General features: G+C 37.4%; 2 protein-coding genes across 2 annotated transcripts in view; one reads left to right on the forward strand and one right to left on the reverse strand.

Annotated features, from left to right (window-relative positions):
* Positions 1–16147, forward strand: part of LOC131949578 (beta-1,4-N-acetylgalactosaminyltransferase bre-4-like) — a 54227-nt gene extending 38080 nt beyond the window's left edge. Inside the window, exons 4-9 of the mRNA XM_059311424.1 lie at positions 628–857; positions 1177–1364; positions 7981–8103; positions 9461–9565; positions 11142–11280; positions 13508–16147. Of these exons, the coding sequence (XP_059167407.1) occupies positions 628–857; positions 1177–1364; positions 7981–8103; positions 9461–9565; positions 11142–11280; positions 13508–13756 (1034 nt within the window). The 3' untranslated portion in view covers positions 13757–16147. The remainder of the gene's footprint in view (positions 1–627; positions 858–1176; positions 1365–7980; positions 8104–9460; positions 9566–11141; positions 11281–13507) is intronic.
* A 2956-nt stretch (positions 16148–19103) lies between these two features.
* Positions 19104–22369, reverse strand: LOC131949571 (uncharacterized). The gene is made up of 4 exons (XM_059311416.1): positions 22152–22369; positions 20820–20943; positions 20309–20343; positions 19104–19340 (listed from the first exon to the last, which is right to left on the reverse strand). Exons 1-4 carry the CDS (start codon positions 22355–22357, stop codon positions 19166–19168), a joined length of 540 nt encoding a protein of 179 aa, XP_059167399.1. The 5' UTR covers positions 22358–22369; the 3' UTR covers positions 19104–19165.
* Positions 22370–22703: the final 334 nt, after the last annotated feature.

Raw genomic sequence — 22703 nt, forward strand, 5'->3', positions numbered from 1 at the left:
TGTATGTCTACATTTTAGGTCAAATCGATGTACATTTCTACTGATACTGTCAATAATACAAGCTACAAGAGCACTCATGTAAAATGTCAGAAAAGTAGAATGTAAATATTTTATGAATGTTTGAACATAATATTTTGCACTATTTTAATATTGGAATGAGATTTATAAACTTATTTTTCTCGAGATTAAGTTTTTTCGGTCGTACTGCGTTTGCCTTCTATACCCTCGATATATATATATATATATATATATATATATATATATATATATATATATATATATATATATATATATATATATATATATATATATATATATATATATACATAGCGTTTGAGTTTATATGCTGATGTGACCACGTGTGATATGTCTGAAAAAGAATTCTTAGAATTCCCCCAACCGACTCTCGCCAGGTATTTTTTTAGAGCTGATTGAGCTCACCCTTTACCTGCCACAGTGGCTCGCCTGGTCTGCCACAGAACGGTACTTAATTTATAAGCTTCTGTTCTTGTCTAAATTACTACTGGTCTCCTGTGATTGACTGTTCGCCTGATACGTAGTCGTAATTTAATCAAACCAGAAAAGAGAGTGATATTTCCTTTCCTGATATCTTTCTGTACTCAACAGTTGGTCTTCTAGGAGGTTTCAGTGAGTTCGTCAAACCAGAAACTCTACAGAACTACTACCCCGATATGTACGCTGGTCGTATGAGACCCGCCAGCTGCCTGCCCCGGGAGCGTCTGGCCATCATATTACCCTACAGGAACCGTTACGAACATCTGCACATTGTACTCAACAACCTCCTGCCGTTTTTAGCACGCCAGCAGGCGGATGTGACGTTTTTTGTTATAGAACAGGTAACTGTTGTTTCAGTCTAAATGTGTTGTTTTTGTGGGTTTTTTTTTTTTTTTTGCATTGTGTTTGTGTTTGTGCTTTCGTTTATTTGCTTTGTGGTTGTGTTTTCTTTTGAGTTTGTGTTGTGTTTGTGTTTGCGTTGTGTTTGCGTTGTGTTTGTGTTTTCTTTTGTTTAGTTTTGTTATTTCCCATAGTTGGTACATTTAAAAAAGATTCCCCGTGGCGGAGCTGCTAGTATATATATATATATATATATATATATATATATATATATATATATATATATATATATACACATATATAAAGCTGTATATCTTGCAGGCATCCAACTCAACGTTCAACAGAGGTGCCCTGTTAAACATCGGATTCCTTGAGGCTGAGAAAATCTCCAGCTTCGACTGTTACATCTTTCACGACGTCGACCTCGTGCCGTTAAACGACAACAACCTGTACAGGTGCGGCCCCCAGCCTCGGCACTATGCCGTGGCCATCAACAAGTACGGCTACAAGTAAGTCTCACCCTCGTCTGCCCCCCACCCCCATCAACAAGTACGGCTACAAGTAAGTCTCACCCTTGTCTGCTCCCACCCCCATCAACAAATCTCACCCTTGTGTACTCCCCCACCCCCTCCATCAACAAGTACGGCTACAAGTAAGTCTCACCCTCGTCTGCCCCCACCCCCCATCTACAAGTCTGACCCTCGTCTGCCCCCACCCTCATCAACAAGTCTCACCCTCGTCTGCCCCCTCCCCCACCCCCATCAACAAGTCTGACCCTCGTCTGCCCCCTCCCCCACCCCCATCAACAAGTCTGACCCTCGTCTGCCCCCACCCTCATCAACAAGTCTCACCCTCGTCTGCCCCCTCCCCCACCCCCATCAACAAGTCTGACCCTCGTCTGCCCCAACCCTCATCAACAAGTCTCACCCTCGTCTGCCCCCCACCCCCATCAACAAGTCTCACCCTCGTCTGCCCCCACCCTCATCAACAAGTCTCACCCTCGTCTGCCCCCTCCCCCACCCCCATCAACAAGTCTGACCCTCGTCTGCCCCAACCCTCATCAACAAGTCTCACCCTCGTGTGCCCCCACCCTCATCAACAAGTCTGACCCTCGTCTGCCCCCTCCCCCACCCCCATCAACAAGTCTCACCCTCGTGTGCCCCCACCCCCATCTACAAGTCTCACCCTCGTCTACCCCCTCCCCCATCTACACGTCTGACCCTCGTCTGCCCCCACTCTCATCAACAAGTCTCACCCTCGTCTGCCCCCTCCCCCACCCCCATCTACAAGTCTGACCCTCGTCTGCCCCCACCCTCATCAACAAGTTTCACCCTCGTCTGCCCCCTCCCCCACCCCCATCAACAAGTCTCACCCTCGTGTGCCCCCACCCTCATCTACAAGTCTGACCCTCGTCTGCCCCCACCCTCATCAACAAGTTTCACCCTCGTCTGCCCCCCCCCACCCCCATCAACAAGTCTGACCCTCGTCTGCCCCCACCCTCATCAACAAGTTTCACCCTCGTCTGCCCCCACCCTCATCTACAAGTCTCACCCTTGTCTGCCCCCACCCTCATCAAAAAGTCTCACCCTCGTGTGCCCCACCCCATTAACCAGTACGGCTACAAGTAGGTCTCACCCTCGTGTTCTACGTCTCACCGTCATGTGCCCCTCTCCCCCCCCCCCCCATTGACAAGTCTCACCCTCCTGTGTCCGCTCCACGGGGAGTGGTTAAGTGGTAGGGCGCACGACTGCTAACCCGGAAGTCTCGTGCTTGGTTACTGTGAGAGAGTTTGTTGAAGAAGCATGTACTGATTTGCAAACCTTACAATGTGGATTAACTCTACTTGTTCTGTTCTATGAATCCTTAGGTCTAAATTGCATCTTGCTTTAAAAATGTATGGTCCCGTTCTTGATATATATATATATATATATATATATATATATATATATATATATATATATATATATATATATATATATATATATATATATATACAAATATATATATATATATATATATATATATATATATATATATATATATATATATATATATATGTAATGTATAATGTTAGGTTATATGTTTGAAAACCTCGCAAGATTTCATAGACCAACCAGTGTAATTTTTTTTTTGACTTTTTTCCTTCGGGAAGGGTGGGGGTACTTGAAAGTTTTCCTGAAGTATGGGGGGGGGGGGGGGAACAATTATAAAATGGTAAAAATATATTTTTTTTCAATATGAATTTTAATTCGTTTGGGGGTTGCGGTATACTTTCTTTGGGGTCATGCCTTCTCCCCCCCCCCCCCTTCCCCCTTGTCTGAAAGAAACAGGAAACAGTGAGACCAAGCACCCATTCAACATGAGTTACGCTAACACACACTGGGGCATACGTACGCACTTTTCAGACATGTGTACGTATTCTGTGGCGCATGTACACAATAACGGTTACAGGGATAAAACCAGGGACACAGTACGCACTTTGGGACCAGAGTTTCTTCCAGGCAGCACCCCCCCCCCCTGAAGAAAGTCTACCGCCCCCCAAACGAGACTGAATTTATGTAGTAAACATATACTTTTACTAGTGTCCGCCCCCCCCTCCCCCCTGGAAAATGTAGACCGCCCCCCCCCCCCAAGCCCGGAGAAAAAAGTGTGGAAGAAACACTGTTTGGGACACGTGTACGCTGGTCGTGACATACGTACGACTCTGGAGTACATTTACGCACGCATGGACCTATGAACGTCCAACGTCAAGTTTAAGTTTACAGCTAGTATTATGGCTAGAATTAGCATTGAGAAAATTAATTGTTTTATCGTCGTATTTAAATTGTAATTCTATTCTCAATTACCAATTTTTGTTTACGATTCGTCCTGATTTTTTTAACAGTGTTTCTTCCAGGTCTCTTCACCCGAACTACCCCCCCCCCCCCCCCCGGAAGAGATGCCTGATTCGGAAAAGCTTAATTTTGAAATCTTGTCTATATGTTAGTATGTGTGTGTCTGTGTGTCTGGGAACACGTTTAATTAAGTACCGTTACAACTAGGTTGAAGAAATTTCAGATATTTTATATCAAATGTGCAGTTCCGTATCAACTTTTCAGCGATTTCCGGTAACCGAAAATTGAACTTACGTTACTTTCAGTTTTTCAAAACACTATAACAAGAGTACTATTTTAGTTAGATAAACGAAATTTTACTAAATAAATAAAAGATCTATTTCTCTGTTTTCTATCGAATTTAGAGTAATTTCTGATAACGGAAGTAGTAATTTACGCTATTTCCGACTTCTAAAAAAAATGCATAAGGATGTATTTTTAACTTAACACACCCTCTTTATTTTGAAATGGCTGCAGTGTTACACGTTGACAAAAGAGAAGGGAATGTTATGTTTAATGGCGTACAAAGGACGGACATCCTGAAATACAATACATAAATATGAGCTGGATATGGGTCTATGTTAGGATGTGGTTGTCGTAAATATTTTCAGCGTCACAAGAGAGTTAGAGGTTATATTTTGTTGTTTTATGGCGAGATTTTCTAAAGATAGCTTTGGAGGTCGCACCCTATGTTAGGACTATGGGGCGTATACTACCCAATATACTTCTAGAATGTCATTATTCAGTAGCGAAACAAGGTTTAAAAAATGCATATAACCATTTTAATAACAAGCTTTTATTTAATACTACACTAAAAATGAGAAAATAAAGGATTTTCTTTAAATATATAAGAATTCTCTACTATTTAAAAAAAAACTTTATTATCTATTGAATACCTTTACCAACATTTAGGAAGAGACCCACATTTTTCTTTATAGTTATTTAAATAGCAGTATATTGTTACATATTTAAAGAAAATAATTTATTTTCTCCTTTATACTGTAATATTATATAATAGCTTGTTATTAAAACATTTTTATTGCATTTTCAATGCATTTTTAAATTGTCATCGGTCTTAACCCAGTGCCAAGTTTGAAAGGAATCGGTCAGCTATAAGTGCTCGAAATTTCTCTCAGCAGTTTCAATCTATGACAACAGAGGAAGCAAGCTAAATAAAAAGCTTGTATTACAAATGACAACATCATCATGATCATTCCTTTGTGGCCCCTGGGGAGCAAAGGGCTGCAACCACACATCTCCATCGGACTCGGTTTTGGGCTGCCCCCTTTATCTGTGCCCATGTAAGCCCAGCTGTTTTCGCCTCTTCTTCAACCGTTCTTCTCCATGTCTTCCTTGACAAACTGCTGGTAAATTGCCACTCCTGTTTATTCATACTCCTTGGTGACATCAACTCAATGGACGATTGTAAGAAGCTCAAGACTTCCTCTCACATAAAAGCTTTGGCCGTAGGGATACTCTCTAACTCGCACTCCACAACAACACTTAAAGCGTCAATATCTTCCATACATGTCAGAGTTTTACACATTCATTATTGCTTTGCACTAAAAGTAACTCTTACTCAATAACTCTCATTCTTATATTACACACTTTCACGTAACCTAATGGGTTCTTTAATAAGAAGGCGCCCGTGTGGGGAGTATCTTAACATACACTCTTGTTAATATTCTTGTAAATGTAATTAGCTTAGTACTAACCTTCCCATTAACCTACCCATTAACCTACCCATTATCCTACCCATTAGTCTACTCATTAACCTACCCATTAACCTACTCATTAACCTACCCATTAAACTCCTGAATAAAACTCCCCATTAACCTACCGATTAACCTACCCATTAACCTTTCCATTAACCTACCCATTAACCTTCCCATTAACCTACCCATTAACCTACCCATTAACCTACCCATTAAACTCCTGAATAAAACTCCCCATTAACCTACCGATTAACCTACCCATTAACCTACCCATTAACCCACCCATTAACCTACCCATTAACCTACCCATTAACCTACACATTAATCTACCCATTAACCTACCCATTAACCAACCCAGTAACCTACCCACCTACCGATCATAGACTCTTCACGGTTCACTGATTACCAGAGCGCGTTCCAGGTTTAACGGTCGACACGCTCCAGTTCACACAGCTTTCTCTGTCAGTAAACATGTCATATTTTGACACACCTGGACACATTTAGACACACTTCAACTTTTAAAACATAATGGATGCTATCTAAATATATGCTTTCAACTTTTCAAACATCATGATGTTTACTAGCTAGACACAGCTTCAACATCCTTAACATCAGGATGTTTGCCAGATAGATAAGCCTCAATGTTTCAAAAATGTCTGCGTACTATAAAGAGTTTCTTTCACCCCACCCTCATCTAACAAAATAGAATTTATATAGAAAATATATACTTTAAAGTGTCTCTGTCGCCCCCCCCCCCTCGCTCCACACCCCCAAGAAAAAAGTCTAGAAGAAATACTTCTGTAATCTAGAATCTAGACTCAAATACGATTAAAATACGATGATGTGTAGAAGACTGACACTTTCAATCACATCAAACATCATGATGTTTACAAGCTAGACACAACTGCAACTTTTTAAAATTGTCACAATGTTTAAACCTTTAATGTTTCCAAAATCTCTTCCGTCCCCCCTCCCCCCCTCCCCCCCCTCCCCCCCCTCACCCCCCTCCCCCCCCTCCCCCCCTCACCCCCCTCCCCCCCCCTCACCCCCCTCCGTCCCCCCCTCAACTTGCAGAGCAACTCAGGTTTTCATAAACATTTCTTAGTTTTAAAAATAACTCAATAGTGCAACGTGTAATCATCGTTCGTGTTTCTGATATTCACTACAATGATGAATAAAGGGCAGTAACCAATAGAAAATGTTGGGACAAAGTTTGCGGGCAAATTTAGGCTAAATTTAACTTCGAACTTTTACACCGCGGGTGTGCTGTCGTATGATCTAGACGTCTTCATTGTCAAGACACCGCAGTCATAAACAGTAAACAAATGATTTAGAGGGTGTGTGAACAAGATCACATAAATAAACACATGAGGGGACAACTCAGATATTGAGTACTGTGTAGGAGATAAATAAGCAGAGGATAGGATAAGGGCATAGCAAAGGGAGGCTACTATTATTCTCGAATAAATGTTTTAGTGGAGTAATCGGCCCTGTTATTTTTAAAAAATCGCAAGGAGTTAAATTATTAAAAATTCCACGACCAAATTAAATATGACGAATAGGCCTACTTGATAATAATTAATACTGAGTAGCAGTTTAGTAGTTCCAGTCAGGGGCGTAGCGAGGGGGGGGGGGGGCGGGAGGTGCGGACCGCAGGAGGGGATGGGGGTGACACCAACGCAAAAGATAGCAAAATATATAGAGAAAAATGATAATTCCACTTAATTAAGTGATTGATTCTAGTGTTAAATAGTCTTTTAAGAGGTGCAAATCGAAAGTTCGAGGGGGGTGCTAATCGAAAATTGAAAGTTTATCCCAGGGAAGGGTCGCTACGCCTCTGGGGGGGGGGGGGGTAACACCATTTGGTGTCGCACTGGCTTCTGTGATGTTTGTGGAAGGGGTCTTGATGAGAAGGGGTTATGATGAGAAGGGGCCGTAAGCAAGAGTGGTCATGAGGAGAGTGGTCAGGATGATGGATAGACCCTGAGCATATAAAATAGTATTGTACATGTTTAAATGTTTTTTGGGTTTTGCTTAGTTGTTATAATGATTAGAAACATCCTGGCCGTTCATATTCGTAAACGGCGTATTTATTATTAATTGATATACATATTTCCATATACTTTATTTATGAACTGTATTTGTTTTTGTTATTGTTTATTCATTAATTTTAAAGAATGTATTCCGTTTAAAATTGATTCTGTGTTTCTTTATATCTTCTTTATTAATTAGTGTTCTTGATTGTTTATTCTTTATTAATTAATTGTTGTGCAAGTTTGTTTATAGTATATTAATCAATTGATGAACTTAGTTGTTAATAAATTATTCTTTAATTAATTTAAGTACTTGTTTATAATTTATTCATTGAATACAAAGCGTGTTTGTAGATTTTTTTTATGAATTGATGTACCTGTTGTCATAACCTATGTAGTTTTGTTTACAGTTTACTGTTTAATTAATGTGGTGTTCGTTATTCGCTAATTAATATATGTTAATTGTATTAATTAATTAATGTGCACGCGCGTTTCTCCCTGCAGGCTGTTGTACTCCGGCTACTTTGGGGGCGTGGTCGGGTTCTCCAAGGCACAGTACCTGGCCATCAACGGCAACTCCAACCTGTATGTGGGCTGGGGAGGGGAGGACGATGACCTTTTGCTCAGGTGAGTACTACTCACACACACACACACCTGTACGTGTCTGTCAGGGTCAGAGTGTGGCGTCAAAACAATCTGGCACATGAGGAACGTGAGCTGGGGGACAGGTAACCATCCAGGTTAGAGAACAAGGAAATCAGATTTTGTTACGCCAGTTGGTGTGTCAGTCCGTCCTTCCGTCATTGATAATCATTGATATGGAACAGGAAAAAAACGTTGCTCATCGGCGGTTTACATTACACCACGGGAAAAGGGAGAAGCGAAGCACGGGTATAAGCTACATTTATTATGTTGAGGGAAAAGCAACGATGTATATATATATATATATATATATATATATATATATATATATATATATATATATATATATATATATATATATATATATATATATATATATATATATATATATATATATATATATATATATATATATATATATATATATATATATATATATATCAACTGTTTGATCCTCGCAATGCTACTTACAAATAAACAAAGTGGGATTTAAAAGACGAAACCAAGACGAAATAATAGATGAATCAAGTCATTCTAGCCTTTTAGAAGCCGATCAAGTAGGGATGGGTGGGGAGGGGACGGTGTCAATTACAGGTGGCATATATTTTTACTATACACATTCATGCTCTATGCAACGTCTCGTATAACAAAAAATATTTGTGTGCTTTATAAATTTAGTTCAAAGTTCGACTGTACATATATCTATAAACGAAATCGTCATTCGGATTATTAATTCAAAATGTGTTAAATCCAAATTTTACGATTTAATTTTTTCACGTGATTGAATGCATAAACTTTGAAAACAAAATAGTTGAAACCACATTATCTTAAAGACAATGAACTGAACTCACGCGTGATGTTATAGTTTCACGTAAACATCAACTTCTACAATAGCCTAACACCAGAAAATATATCACTTCACATCATTGCCCCGTGTATTCAACTTTGGTTTTAAAACTTAGTAAACACAATGTTTTAAAATCCTTTTTTTGTCATTTTAGTTATCACAAACGTATTCTTTATGTTTATTAAAATATGATGCATTAATAAATATTTAAAGGCTATAGCTTTATTTTCTTCTTTTCAGTGTGTATAAAAATTGTGCTATTTAATCGTTTTAGTTATTATTTTTTAAACTTGTTATTTAACTAAGTATTGAGTAGATACTACGCTCCATGGTCAATTGATAATTTTTTCTAAACCTTTTTATTTATATTGAATGATATAAACTCTATTGTAATACCTTTGATCCTTAATTTTCCAGTTTTGAGTTTCCTAGTATATTTGTGATGGAGAAGTAGAAGTATTACTTTCGTAACGTTTAAGGTTTGTGTATTCCTAGGGTGAAAAACAAAAACATGACGGCAGTGAGATACGAGAACAACATAGCCCGCTACGACATGATCAAACATACACGGGACTCCGGGAACGAGCTCAATCCAATAAGGTACTGTTGTCTTGTTTAGTACGGGGAAGTAACTCTGTGTTTCTTGTTTGAGTAGGGACGGCAACTCAGGATATTATTCAAATAGTCTAAAAATGAAGACAATGTGAGAGAATTATTAAGTAAGTAGGTCACCATTTTTGCGTTCTCGTACATGCCAAATATTGTTTGTTTAATTAAATCGATAAAAATAAATAAATAGAAAAGTTACATCCGCTATGATTAAGCTATACGCATTTGTAAACAATAATAATATTTATTCGGATTCTTATTAAGTTGTCCTAAACGTTGTAAAGGAAGTGTTCACTGATGCGTGTTGTTATATAATAGTCCTTATTAATTTATGTAAAAAAAAGAAAAAAGAAAAAAAAAATTTTAAAAAAATTTTTAAAAAATTTAATTTATTTGTATCTCTTTACTTTGACATTATGTAAATACTTACCAACCTATCACTGTAAAATATGATGTAGTTTGTTTTATGGAAAATAGATCCAAAAGTTAAATAAAAAATTTCTTTATTCTTAATTACCTTATTTGAATTGTAGATCGACAAACCATTGTTTAGTAATGATAAAATTTGTTAATGTTTATATATATATATATATATATATATATATATATATATATATATATATATATATATATATATTATATGTATATATGTATATATGTATATATATATATATATATATATATATATATAGAGAGAGAGAGAGAGAGGTAGAAATTGATGTAGACTGATATAAGCAAGCCTACTTACTATGTTTCAGATTAACGCACGTACACATTTGTATATGCTGAAGTAATTATTTATATTTGAAAATAAAAAGATATTTTTTTTAAAAATTGATTCTGTTAATAGAAAAGTGTTTATTTTTGTTGTATTTTGAGTACCCTTGGTATTTTAAATTCTTTAAGCGAGGCCTATTAATAAACAGCTGCCACATTTTTTATCGATGGGAATCATGTTAAAAAATTAGAAAAAAAATTTAGTTGGAAAACTTACATTTCTCCCTGGTTTAAGAGAGTGAGCATGACTGGAGATGCTTTATGGGTCATAGAGGGGAAACAACTCAATAATTTGTTTTTTAGGTTAGTTTTAAGAGAAGACAGCCCTTGATAATTAATGTTAAGCGATCAATTATTGTGTTTAATCGCCTACAATTGTCCATGGTATCATTTGTCCTGATATATTTTGTCCTGGTATCTTTTTCCGTGAGATTAATTGTCCTTCAAATCATTTGTCCTGAGATCATTTGTCCGTGAGATATCTTGTCTGAGATATTTTGTCTGAGATTATTTGTCCTGAGATCATTTGTCCTGTCACCGTATATATATATATATGTATATATATATATATATATATATATATATATATATATATATATATATATATATATATATATATATATATATATATATATATATATATATATATATATATATATATATATATATATATATATAGGCTATATATATTTACAGTTTATAGCCTATATATATATATATATATATATATATATATATATATATATATATATATATATATATATATCAATTCCATCTATTTCTAACCTAGGTCTGTCTTACTGAGGAGCGCCAAACAGCGCCAAGATATAGAGGGACTTAACTCCGTCAAATACACTGTCAAGAGCATCAGGGCCTACAGCCTTTACACATGGATCACGGTGGCGTTAGACACTACACAGATGCTTAAGGTGATGGGTTCGAAACCAATGTAGCATGTTGGGGAGGGGAGTCAAAACCTTTTTTAATCGATTTAGTTGGTCAATATACATATACGAAAGAAAGAAATTTTATTAACTAGAAAAGAAGCAGTCTGTTGGAAAGCATAAAATGAGAGCAGTAAAAAATAATGTTAAAACCTAGAAAATCATTTTTCTTTCTGTTTCTACTTTTCCCCAGTCATTTATCTTGTATAGTGCTCGATATTTCTTTTGTTGTAGCTATTCGCGAGTTAGAACAGACCTGAATACATCCAATGTTTCCAGCACCGGCTTCCATCTCTTTCCACCATCAGAGGTACATCCACCCAACCTTTCCACCATCAGTACTGCATCTACCCAATTTTCCACCATCAGAACTACATACACCCAACCTTTCCACCATCAGAACTACATCCACCCAACCTTTCCACCGTCAGTACTGCATCTACCCAATTTTCCACCATCAGAACTACATACACCCAACCTTTCCACCATTAGAACTACATCCACCCAACCTTTCCACCATCAGAGGTACATCCACCCAACCTTTCCACCGTCAGTACTGCATCTACCCAATTTTCCACCATCAGAACTACATCCACCCAACCTTTCCACCATCAGAGGTACATCCACCCAACCTTTCCACCGTCAGTACTGCATCTACCCAATTTTCCACCATCAGTACTGCATCCACCCAACCTTTCCACCATCAGAACTACATCCACCCAATCTCTCCACCATTAGTACTGCATCCACCCAATTTTTCCACCCTCAGAACTACATCCACCCAATTTTTCCACCATCAGAACCACATCCACCCAATCTCTCCACCATTAGTACTGCATCCACCCAATTTTTCCAACACCGGAATTCACTCAACCTTTCCACCATGTTACCAGGCCGAACGAATCTTTCATCCTGAAAAAATCTAACGCGATACATTTCTACCTATATCAACCTTGCCACAATACACCTCAGTATCCACATACCTAACTATTCTTTGTTTCAGTGAATGACTTCGTTTCTGCTATTTAAGGCTAATAGATTGTTTGATTTAGTGTGAAAATCTTTCTCTCCGTACCATTTCAACTCACGGTTCTACTTACACTGTGCAACTTCCTTGATTTAATTACACAACTATTGTTGTCAAACCTTTACACTGTGGAGCTTTTCTTGATTTAATTACACAACTATTGTTGTCAAACTTTTACACTGTGCAACTTCTCTTGATTTAATTACACAACTATTGTTGTCAAACCGTACACTGCAACTTCTCTTGATTTAATTACACAACTATTGTTGTCAAAACTTTACACTGTGCAACTTCCTTGATTTAATTACACAACTATTGTTGTCAAACCTAAGATTTCCTGTGTTACCTCCCCTGATACAATTTTCATTTACTCTAACCTACTCATGTCACTCGCCTCAATGTGGTAAGTCTGTTATGTACGGATATGTTCAGTAAAGAGAATTGTTGTAAGTCTGCTTATAGTCCAGTTCAATAGAGCGTCTGAGAGTGGTATGATAAACTACAAAAACGTTTCAAAACTCAGTCATAGTTTAGATTAATAGGACTATGACTTCGCAAACTAGGATTATTTAAATTTTGTTTAGGGGTAGGCGTGGTGGTCAGTAAAGCTCACGGTCGCTAAACCGAAAAGTCTTGAGTTCGAACCCTCGGGCAGATGAGGCACGATAGCTGGGGACAGCCACTCTTCTAGCAGAGACAACTCCAAAATCAAACAACTGCTGCCTTGTAGTTTGTTTTTGGTTGGACAAAGGCTATGGAAGTAAATCCAAAATGAAATGCAGGCTGAAATCGGAGTCAATGGCCTCAATGTCGCATAAGCAGTTGAAACGCATCCTTAATTGTGTTGGAGGCGTGATCGAGTCGGCAAAAGCTCATGGTTTTTAAATTTTAAAAAGTCTTGAGTTCAAACCCTATGGCAGATAAAGCTCGATCCCTTCCAACACGAAAAATTAAGAACGAAGAAGAAGAAGAAAATCTTGTTTGATATAGTCGCTACTCAATAGGATAGTAATTAAATTATACATACCGTCAAACTGGGATTCAAGTCTACGTGAATATAACACCAAAACATGGGATGCTAATATAACAGAATGTTAGTTCACTCACTGGCGTTTTAGACTACTTGATTATATCTGGATATAAAATTATTTTTATATAATTAATAACTTTTTTTTACGATTGCAGACGGGTCCTATCTATACTTTACAAGACATCAGCATAGCCAAACTTAGGTGGGCGAAGGAAAAGCAAGAAAAACTGGCCATAGCCAATGCCGAGAAATTGGCTGCCGAACGCAACAAAAATCTGGCAGGAAAAAACAGTACGGACGTCCTAGAAAGTAACCCTGACATTACTAAAATAAACCAAGGAAATTCAAATCAGACCAAAACATCAAACACAAATTCACCACAGCCTGTTTTACAAAAGACCTGAGGATCTGTTGTTATTTTACGCAATTTGTTTGAAATGAATCTCTTTTTAATATTTTAACCTGTGATCATAATGTATATCCAGTAGTGGTCTAGCTACGATGTTACGGGCTTGTGGATTGGCTCAAGGTTCTGCCTCTTTACAAGCTTTTATTTAATTCGCAACGTCTGTTTGTGGGTTTGTGGCAAATCTAGTAGCTCAATTTTGACCAACTTTTAATGCAGTGATTTCGTTCAAATTTTCAAGATACCTTCGTCTTTGATGACAATGCATGAATATTTATTTTCGAATTTTATTATATGTTAAATTAGTCATTAAAAATAAAGTAAGCGGTTACAAAACTAAGGGGACATAACAAGATTGAATGCTAGAGATCACTCGTTGGATTACTATATTCAATTACAAAACCAATCACCCAACTTGAAGTCACGTGCCATAAAAGCTGTTCGCTCATGCTGTATTCAATATTGTGTTCCAAGTCTCCGTAGAGTTTTGACAAAAATTCGTATCGGCTGAAGCCAAAAAAAAAACAACAATAAACAGGGACGGAGTGGTCTAGCGGTAGAGAGCTGGACTGCTAACCCGTAAGTCTCGAGTTCGAATCCGGGTTCAAGTCAGTAGACCTCCCTGAGTCCACCCAACCCTGATAGGTACCTAACTCACGTTAGGGAAAGTAAAGGCGGTTGGGCATAGTGCTGACCACACTATCTCTTCATATGCCGAGGTCAAAGAAACAAGTGAACTCTACTTCACTTACCCCATAGACCGTCAGGTTTGAAAGGGAAACTTTACTTTTATTATAGATAAACAAATATTATGTTTTTTTTTTAAATTATAATCTTATAGTGAATCAGCGTGGTCGGGTCGGTAAAGCTCAGCGTAACTAAATCGTGAAAGTCCCGGGCAGATGAGGCTGTATAGCTGGGAAAAACAACCAATGTAAGAGAGACCACTCCAAAATAAAAATAAAAATAAAAACTCCTTCCTCGTAGTTTGTTCTTGGTTGGACAAAAACTAACGAAGTAAATCCAAAAAGAAAAGCAGGCTAAAATTGGATTCATCGGCCTATAAGGGGCATAATAAGTTGACACGTAATACTTAATTGTGTTGCATTGAAAACCCCTTCCAACATTACAATTAAGGAAGAAAAAAAAAAGGTTTTAAATGAACTGAAAAAAGGATTTTTTTTTTCTTTCTTAAAAAGCATTGGTTGCCAAAATATGTATGAAATTTCATAAGCGAACAATATTTTAAGAACGGAATGATTGGATCAAAAAGAGGGTTAAAATTGCCACAAAACCACAAATAAACAACGTGAACTTAAAAATAGCCAATAAAAACTCAAACATAAAGAGTTATAAAAGCTGTTTTAAGCTTTTAAAACACACCAAATCTGTCACAGCATATGACAAGTTTGAGGTCTAAGCTCTCTATGTTTACAGACTTGCCAGTTTTATTTTATTTTGTTAATATTAATTAATTTCAGAAATGGGCACAATAAAATCTATGATGAAATGGATTTTCTTAATTCGTGTGCTCGATCATATTTTGACAAAAATTGTGTTTAAAAATTGATGAATAATAACATGAATGTTGCACAGCCTTATGATTATGTGTTCTAAAAATGTATATGTTTTCACGAATATGGTTGTACTAAAATACAACAAAGACGTATAGAATTGACGTTTAGGCTATTATTGCTACTTCAGCTTGTTCTAACACCCCCGTCCCACGACCTTTGCATAATCTCTAACTCTAATGTTGATTACCAAAGTAAAAATTCCAGCGAAATATAAACAGCAATGCAGTAACTTGCTAAATCTTGTGGGTAGGGTTTGATCAGGGGTCGTTTAGAAAGACTGCACACATCTGAAGTGAATATGGGTCAGGTATTGTGGGACATTGTGCTACGTATGTGGGTGGGGGGAAGTAATGGTTATGTATGGACAGGTCCAAAATTTTGTAGCATTGAACTACGTGAGTGTTTGTGGGGTGGAGGGGTCAGATAGTGGGAGACGGGTCTAGAATTTTGTGACATTATGTTATATAGAGTGGGGGGGATGTTAGGAGAGAGATCCAAATTTTTGTAGCATCAAGCTACGTGAGTGTGAGTGTGTGTGGGGGGTGTGGTAGGGGGTAAGATATTAGGAGAGGGGTCCCGAGCTGTGTGACATTTTGCTATATAGAGGGGGGTATGTAAGTAGAGAGGTCCAAAGTTTTGTAACATAGAGCTACATATAATCCCCCATCACAGAGGGGTTAGGGGTTGGGTCAGGTATTGAATGAGGGGTCCGGATTTATGTTACATTCAACAGTGTTGTTTTTTGTTGTTGTTTTTAAAGAACACTTTTATAAAAATAATTTTAATTTACGCTTTCGTTTTGGTTTTCTATTGTTGAGGAATGTTATTAAAATTTACTTTTGACACCATATCGGAGTTGTTTTTATTGATTAAAAATAAATATTGAATTAAAATATAAAGTCACTATATTTTTTTTCAAAAACTCTTATTGGCATAATAGACCCTATATTTTACGTTATTTTTTTACGGAGGATAAAAGGCATAGAGAAGCTCTCAAGACGATAACAAAAACACTTTTGTTTTTCACATTTAACAAGGGCTAGGTGGTGTCAAAAACAGTTAGGATTTAACCAGTCATGAGATGATGTTGATCATGAGAAACTACCAGCGAGGAAAGGGAAAAAAATAACCTATCGGCAAATAAATGAATGACAGAATGCATAAGAATCAATACAAATATTTTAATAGGTTTTGTGCATTGAGCTACATGTTCATTTCACATCATAAAGTCTGTTCTTACAGCTACGATTGCAGAAGTCTGTTCTAGCTAATGTCTGTTGTAGTTAAAGTCTGTTCTAGCTAAAGTCTGTTGTAGTTAAAGTCTGTTCTAGCTAAAGTCTGTTCTAGCTAAATTCTGTTCTAGCTAAAGTCTGTTCTAGCTAAAGTCTGCTCTAGCTAAAGTCTGTTCTAGCTAAAGTCTGTTCTAGCTAAAGTCTGCTCTAGCTAAAGTCTGTTCTAGCTAAAGTCTGCTCTAGCTAAAGTCTGTTCTAGCTAAAGTCTGCTCTAGCTAAAGTCTGTTCTAGCTAAAGTCTGTTCTAGCTAAATTCTGCTCTAGCTAAATTCTGCTCTAGCTAAAGTCTGTTCTAGCTAAAGTCTGTTCTAGCTAAATTCTGTTCTAGCTAAAGTCTGTTCTAGCTAAATTCTGCTCTAGCTAAATTCTGCTCTAGCTAAAGTCTGTTCTAGCTAAATTCTGTTCTAGCTAAAGTCTGTTCTAGCTAAAGTCTATTGTAGCTAAAGTCTATTGTAGCTAAAGTCTTTTCTAGCTAAAGTCTGTTCCAGCTAAAGTCTGTTCCAGCTAGTGTATGCTCTAGCTAATGTCTGTTCTTACAACATCGATTTCTAAAGTCTATTACCAAGAGTGTTGTCTCCCTGCAATGTTCAGAGTTTCTTCCAGGTATCTCTTCGCTCCCCCCCCCCCCTCCCTCTAAGAAAGTCTATCCCCTCACCCACCCCCCGAACCAAATGGAATTTATATAGAAAACATACACGTTTACTATTGTCCCCACAAACCCGAAAATTTTGTCCACCCTCACCCCCCCCCCCCCCCCCGAAAATATCAAGTAAACCCCCCCCCCCCCCCTCTGGGGGAATAGAGTCTGGAAGAAACACTAGCATAGTTATTTCTGCTTCTATAAATAGTTACCTTCTTATTACATTGGTTTAACACCCATGCAACCTGTTTTATTATATAGTAGACCCAAACTAAGGCAGATGTAGACAAACTATTGATATCTCAACATAACAGTTAATGTTTAGCCCCGATTCTTATCAATTTTAATCCACCTAACACAACTCCAAAATATTTTAATCAGTTACTGATTCAGGCAATTAAAAATATAACATAAAGATTCAGAATTAACAAGCTTCAAAAGTTTTAATTTCAGGTCCAGTATTCAATTTACGTCAGGTTATTGAACTGAAAGTTACTGTCTTTGAATGTAAGAGTTTACAAACACAATGCTGTATTTTATGTGATGTAATACATCCCGTGTTTGACTGTTTATTTATAGTACAATGAGAATATAAGGTGAGCTGAAAAATTTAAGATGTGCTCAATTTAAAAAAAATGGATCACAGGTATATACTTGTATAAAATTGTATAACATCTCAAAAATGTACAAAATATATAACAAAATCTATGTCAACAGGAAATAAGTTTTGCATTTTTTGCATTTTAACAAGTCGGTGAAAAACAAGTGGTTAATTTTTGTACATGTAAAATAATGGCAAGTAGATCATCAGTGTTTCTTTCGGGCATCTCTTCGAGGGGGTGGGGTAATATACTTTTACCAGTGTCCGCCCTTCCCCCCCCCCCGGAAAATTTAGTCTGCCTACACCCCGGAATCTATCATGTGCCCCCCCCCTCCTCTCGGAGAAAAAGTCTGAAAGAAACACTGTAGCTAATATTAACAACTAACTCAAATATTCCAACATTTTCTATCTAATTAACTGTCATTAATTAACTAGTGTCTTTTAAATATTCCGAAATTACCAAAAACATTTAAAATTGAACTCTTGGTTTTTTAGACAAATCAAATAAACGTTTTGTATAACGGGCAGTAGCAAATCAAAATACTGAGCAGTAAACCTTTCTTGACCTTTCAATAAGATTTCAAAATAAAAGATTTCTATTTTAGGCGTAGACCAGTGGTCGGTGACTTTGAGCTCACAATTCGCTAGTGTCTCCTTCATTGGATAGTTATGGCTCTTTCAATTAGATATCAATCAGGGGCAGTGGTGTTTTGGGCTGGGGGTGGTAAGTTCCCTGACCATGGAACTCATCGAAAATGGAAATAATATCAGGTTACGTAACAGCCTTTGATGACGGTGTGTCATAAGTTCCATAATTTTTAAAACTACAATTTTATTTTTTATAATCCGATATTATATATATATATATATATATATATATATATATATATATATATATATATATATATATATATATATATTTATATATTATATTATATTCATGTGGAAACTTTGATTCCCTCCCCCACGCACGCATGATAAAATCCTGCCGACGCCATTGTTGAGAAATTGGTGATAAAAATTTTTGCAAAAGAAAAATGTACATAAAACATGTGTTTGGCGAAATCTTTTCGATTTGAAGTTTAAAAAAAAAAAAAAAACTTTCGATATAATTTAGTTTTGCTTTCTGATTCCTTTTTATCAGATTTACTTAGTTAAGTGACTCTTTCTCCCAAAACATCTGCATTGTCAGAAAACAGAGAATTTTAAAAAATACCTAAAATTAGCTTCATAATTCTCAGTCATTAACTAAAATCTGGTTAATGCGATCTTCCAGAAAGCACAACTTCGAAATGTAACTACTGGCTACTGACTAGAATCTTCCCAAATCGTTTTCTCTCCGGGTACCAGAAGAGTTCTTCCTCTTTGCCACGAAGTAGCTCCGGGAGAAGGGCTTTGGCGAGAATTTTTCTGGCTCCTGCGTCAGAGTCCCAGGGGTCTTTTTTCTTCTGACCGTCCTGTAGGGGGTCCGCGCTGTTGGGGGAATGTTGGAGAAATTTTGATTTTGTCGTAATATGTTGTATGTTGGTAAAGTTTTGGGTTTTAGAATGTTGTATGTTGTGAGATTTTGGATTTTATCGGTTATATATTTGTTAAATTTTGATTAAATTTTGGACTTTATCGTAGAATGTTGGATGTTGTGAATTTTTTTATTTTGTCGTAGAATGTTGTATGTTGGTAAACTTTTGGGTTTTATCGTAGAAAGATGTATGTTGGTAAACTTTCGGATTTTTCATAGAATGTTGTATGTTATTAAAATTTTGTTTTTTGCCGTTGAATGTTGTATATTGGAGAAATTTTGAATTTTTATCATAGAATGTTGTGTGTTTGAAAATGTAGATTTTATCGTAAAATGTTGTATGTTGGAGAAGTTTTGGATTTTATCGTACAATGTTGAGCCTTGGTTACATTTTTGATTTTATCGTTGAATGATAAATGTTGGTAATGTTGTTTTGAGAGGAATGTTTTTTTAAATTTATAATTGTCAAAGTAATGATTAATATTGGTGAGATGTATATTATTTTGAGAATGTTGTTTGTTTATGAAGTTTTTTTTTAATTTGTATCGTGGAATATTGTAATGTTTAATTTATGATTATAAACAAAATGTATAATTTTACAATGCTGTATGATGGTAAGAATATTTAAAATAGAATTGTTGAAAGTTGACAAATTTTAATTTTACAGTGTAATCTTCTTTGATGGTAACATTTTAAATGTGATTTTTTTTTTATTATTTTAAAGTGGAATGTTACAATATGTTGACAAAAACTATTTTATAGAGTACTGTGTTAAATCGATTATATTTATAATTTAATTGTGGCATGTTTTTGTTGGGAAGATTATTTAATTATGGAAACATTAACTGTAAGTAAACTTCAGTTGCATGCACAAAATGAAACACATTGTTTACATTTAGTATCGTCACGTGATTGGACTCACCTATTTTTAGATTTGTCACCTGCCGTGTCTGACTCCTACAAGAAAACAAATATATATTTTGTTAGGAAATATGTAACTACGTTATGGGACGGAGTGGCCTAGCGGTAGAGAGCTGGACTGCTAACCCGTAAGTCTCGAGTTCGAATCCGTCCCTGAGTCTACCCAACCCTGATGAGTAACTAACTCACGCTAGGGCAAGTAAAGGCGGTTGGGCAAAGTGCTGACCACACTATCCCTTCATATTCCGAGGTCACAGAAACACGTTTGTAAGGGAACTATGTTCCTTTACTATATAACTACAAAAAATTTCTTCTCTCGGTGAAAAAAAAGAATTACTTCTCGTCCTTTTTTTTTCAACTTAAAAAATAATTAAACATTGACCTTTTTCTTTATTGAACTCATACAATTTTAGAGCATTTTACACCTATTTTTACTAGTTAAGCATATTTTAATGCGCATCTACTCCGGCGCATGTTCTATTTTTCAAACAGACAACAATTCAACAAAATACCCCTTCAAGACATTCCAGCGACAGGGCGTTCTGATTGGTCCGGGACCCCGGTCTGTTGGAGGACTTGTAGGAGGGGGGCGGGGCTTCGTCTGCTGTCGTTACCATGGGGTTGACAAATGCTTTCCTTTAAGAAGAAGAAGTAAATAAAATTCACAATAAAAAATTTGGGAATAATTTAGAAATTCGTCATCGTTTATGATCGCTTACACATTTCTTAAACCGTTGGTTACTTCATAATGCATCATACATAGTTTATATGTAATAAATACATACACATTTCATTAATGTATGACATCATGCGCATTACATAAGTCTCAGAGGCGTAGCGACCCTTCCCGGCGCCCGGGGTCAAACTTTTCGATTTGCACCCCCCCCCCCAAACTTTCGATTTGCAACCCCCCCCCCCCCTCAAGATTTTGATTTGCACCCCCCCCCCCCTCAAACTTTCAATTTATTTTTCCAATCCATTTTGGCGCCAGCTAAGGTCGGCGCCCGGGGACATATGTCCCCCCCCCCCCCTCGCTACGCTACTGATAATTCTGTAGATTATATAAATATAAAGGCTACTTTCTAGTACATTATTCACATTATATAAGTCTGTAAACAGTTTCCTAGTAAAATCATGTACATTCTGTGAGGCTGCGTGCTATTTACCAAATTAAATCTTACACGCTCTAATTGGCTAATAACTCGTTAGATTTAAACTTGTAGACATATGGTTCAATATTTGTCAACTAAACATTTACAATAAATGACTACAAATACCTAAATTAAAGGGATTCCGATAAAAACTTCTCTATAAAACTTCTCTAAAATAATCTGTCATCCACTATTGACGACCCTTTTGAAATTTTTCTATCCATTACACTTGAAATTATAGTTTGCTCCATTTTGCCTCAGGAGACAATGAATGCGATACCCTTAAGAGCAACCTGTTGCAAAACTGCAACACTCATTTCTGGTAGGTTATTCCAACTTAAATAATATATAAAAACCAAAAGGCATGACGTTCTAGACAGTAAGATGCGTGCGCATACCTAGCTCACTTGCATGTTAATTTCTGGCCAGCATAGGCGTCGCGAGGGGGGGGGGGTGACACCATTGTTTCGGAGGGAGGGGGTGACACCATTAAGTGACAACCGACCTAGCAACGCCACTGCTGGCAAGCAGTATACGACCAGGCGATTTGACACGCCTCAATACACAACTACTATCAGAATAATTCACGCACTAAAAGGTTAAGAAAAGTGAAATGATCATGGAAGAAGAGATCACGTGTTCCCCATTGAAAGAACCAAAGTGTTTTATTTTTTAAAATTAATTCTATCCTACCTCTCTAGCTCCTTCTTCCTCTCCATCTTCACCTTCTTCTTCTTCTGCCTGACGCAGTACCTGCGGCACCTGTGGATGCAGTAGATCAAGGCACATCCGCCGTAGACGGCAACCATGACGGGCAGCACCACGTACATGGCCAGGTTGTTGTTGTCGTCCAGGAAGGAACTGCTGTCGGAGGCGGTGGCTTCCGTCGTTTCGTCCATGGTGGGTGGGTGGGGTCAGAGGCGCTGAAAGTGGAGGGGTGGTGGAGTTAGGGGTTGATGGTTTGTGGTGTGTGGGGTGGGGGTGTGATCAGAGGCGCTGAACCTGGAGAGGTGTTGGGGTTAGTGGTTGATGGTTTGTGGTGTGTGGGGTGGGGGTGTGATCAGAGGAGTTGAAACTGGAGGGGTGGTGGAGTTAGGGGTTAATGGTTTGTGAGGTGTGGAGTGGGGGTGGGGTGGGGGTGGGGGTGATCAGAGGCGCTGAAACTGGAGGGGTGGTGGACTTAGGGGGTTAATGGCTTGTGGTTTGTGGGGTGGGGGAGTTAGGGGTTGTGTGTGGGGTGGGGTG

The sequence above is a fragment of the Physella acuta genome, unplaced genomic scaffold, assembly GCF_028476545.2.
Source record: "Physella acuta isolate Inbredline_101_S28 unplaced genomic scaffold, ASM2847654v3 ptg000701l, whole genome shotgun sequence".
Taxonomy (NCBI): Eukaryota; Metazoa; Mollusca; class Gastropoda; family Physidae; genus Physella; species Physella acuta.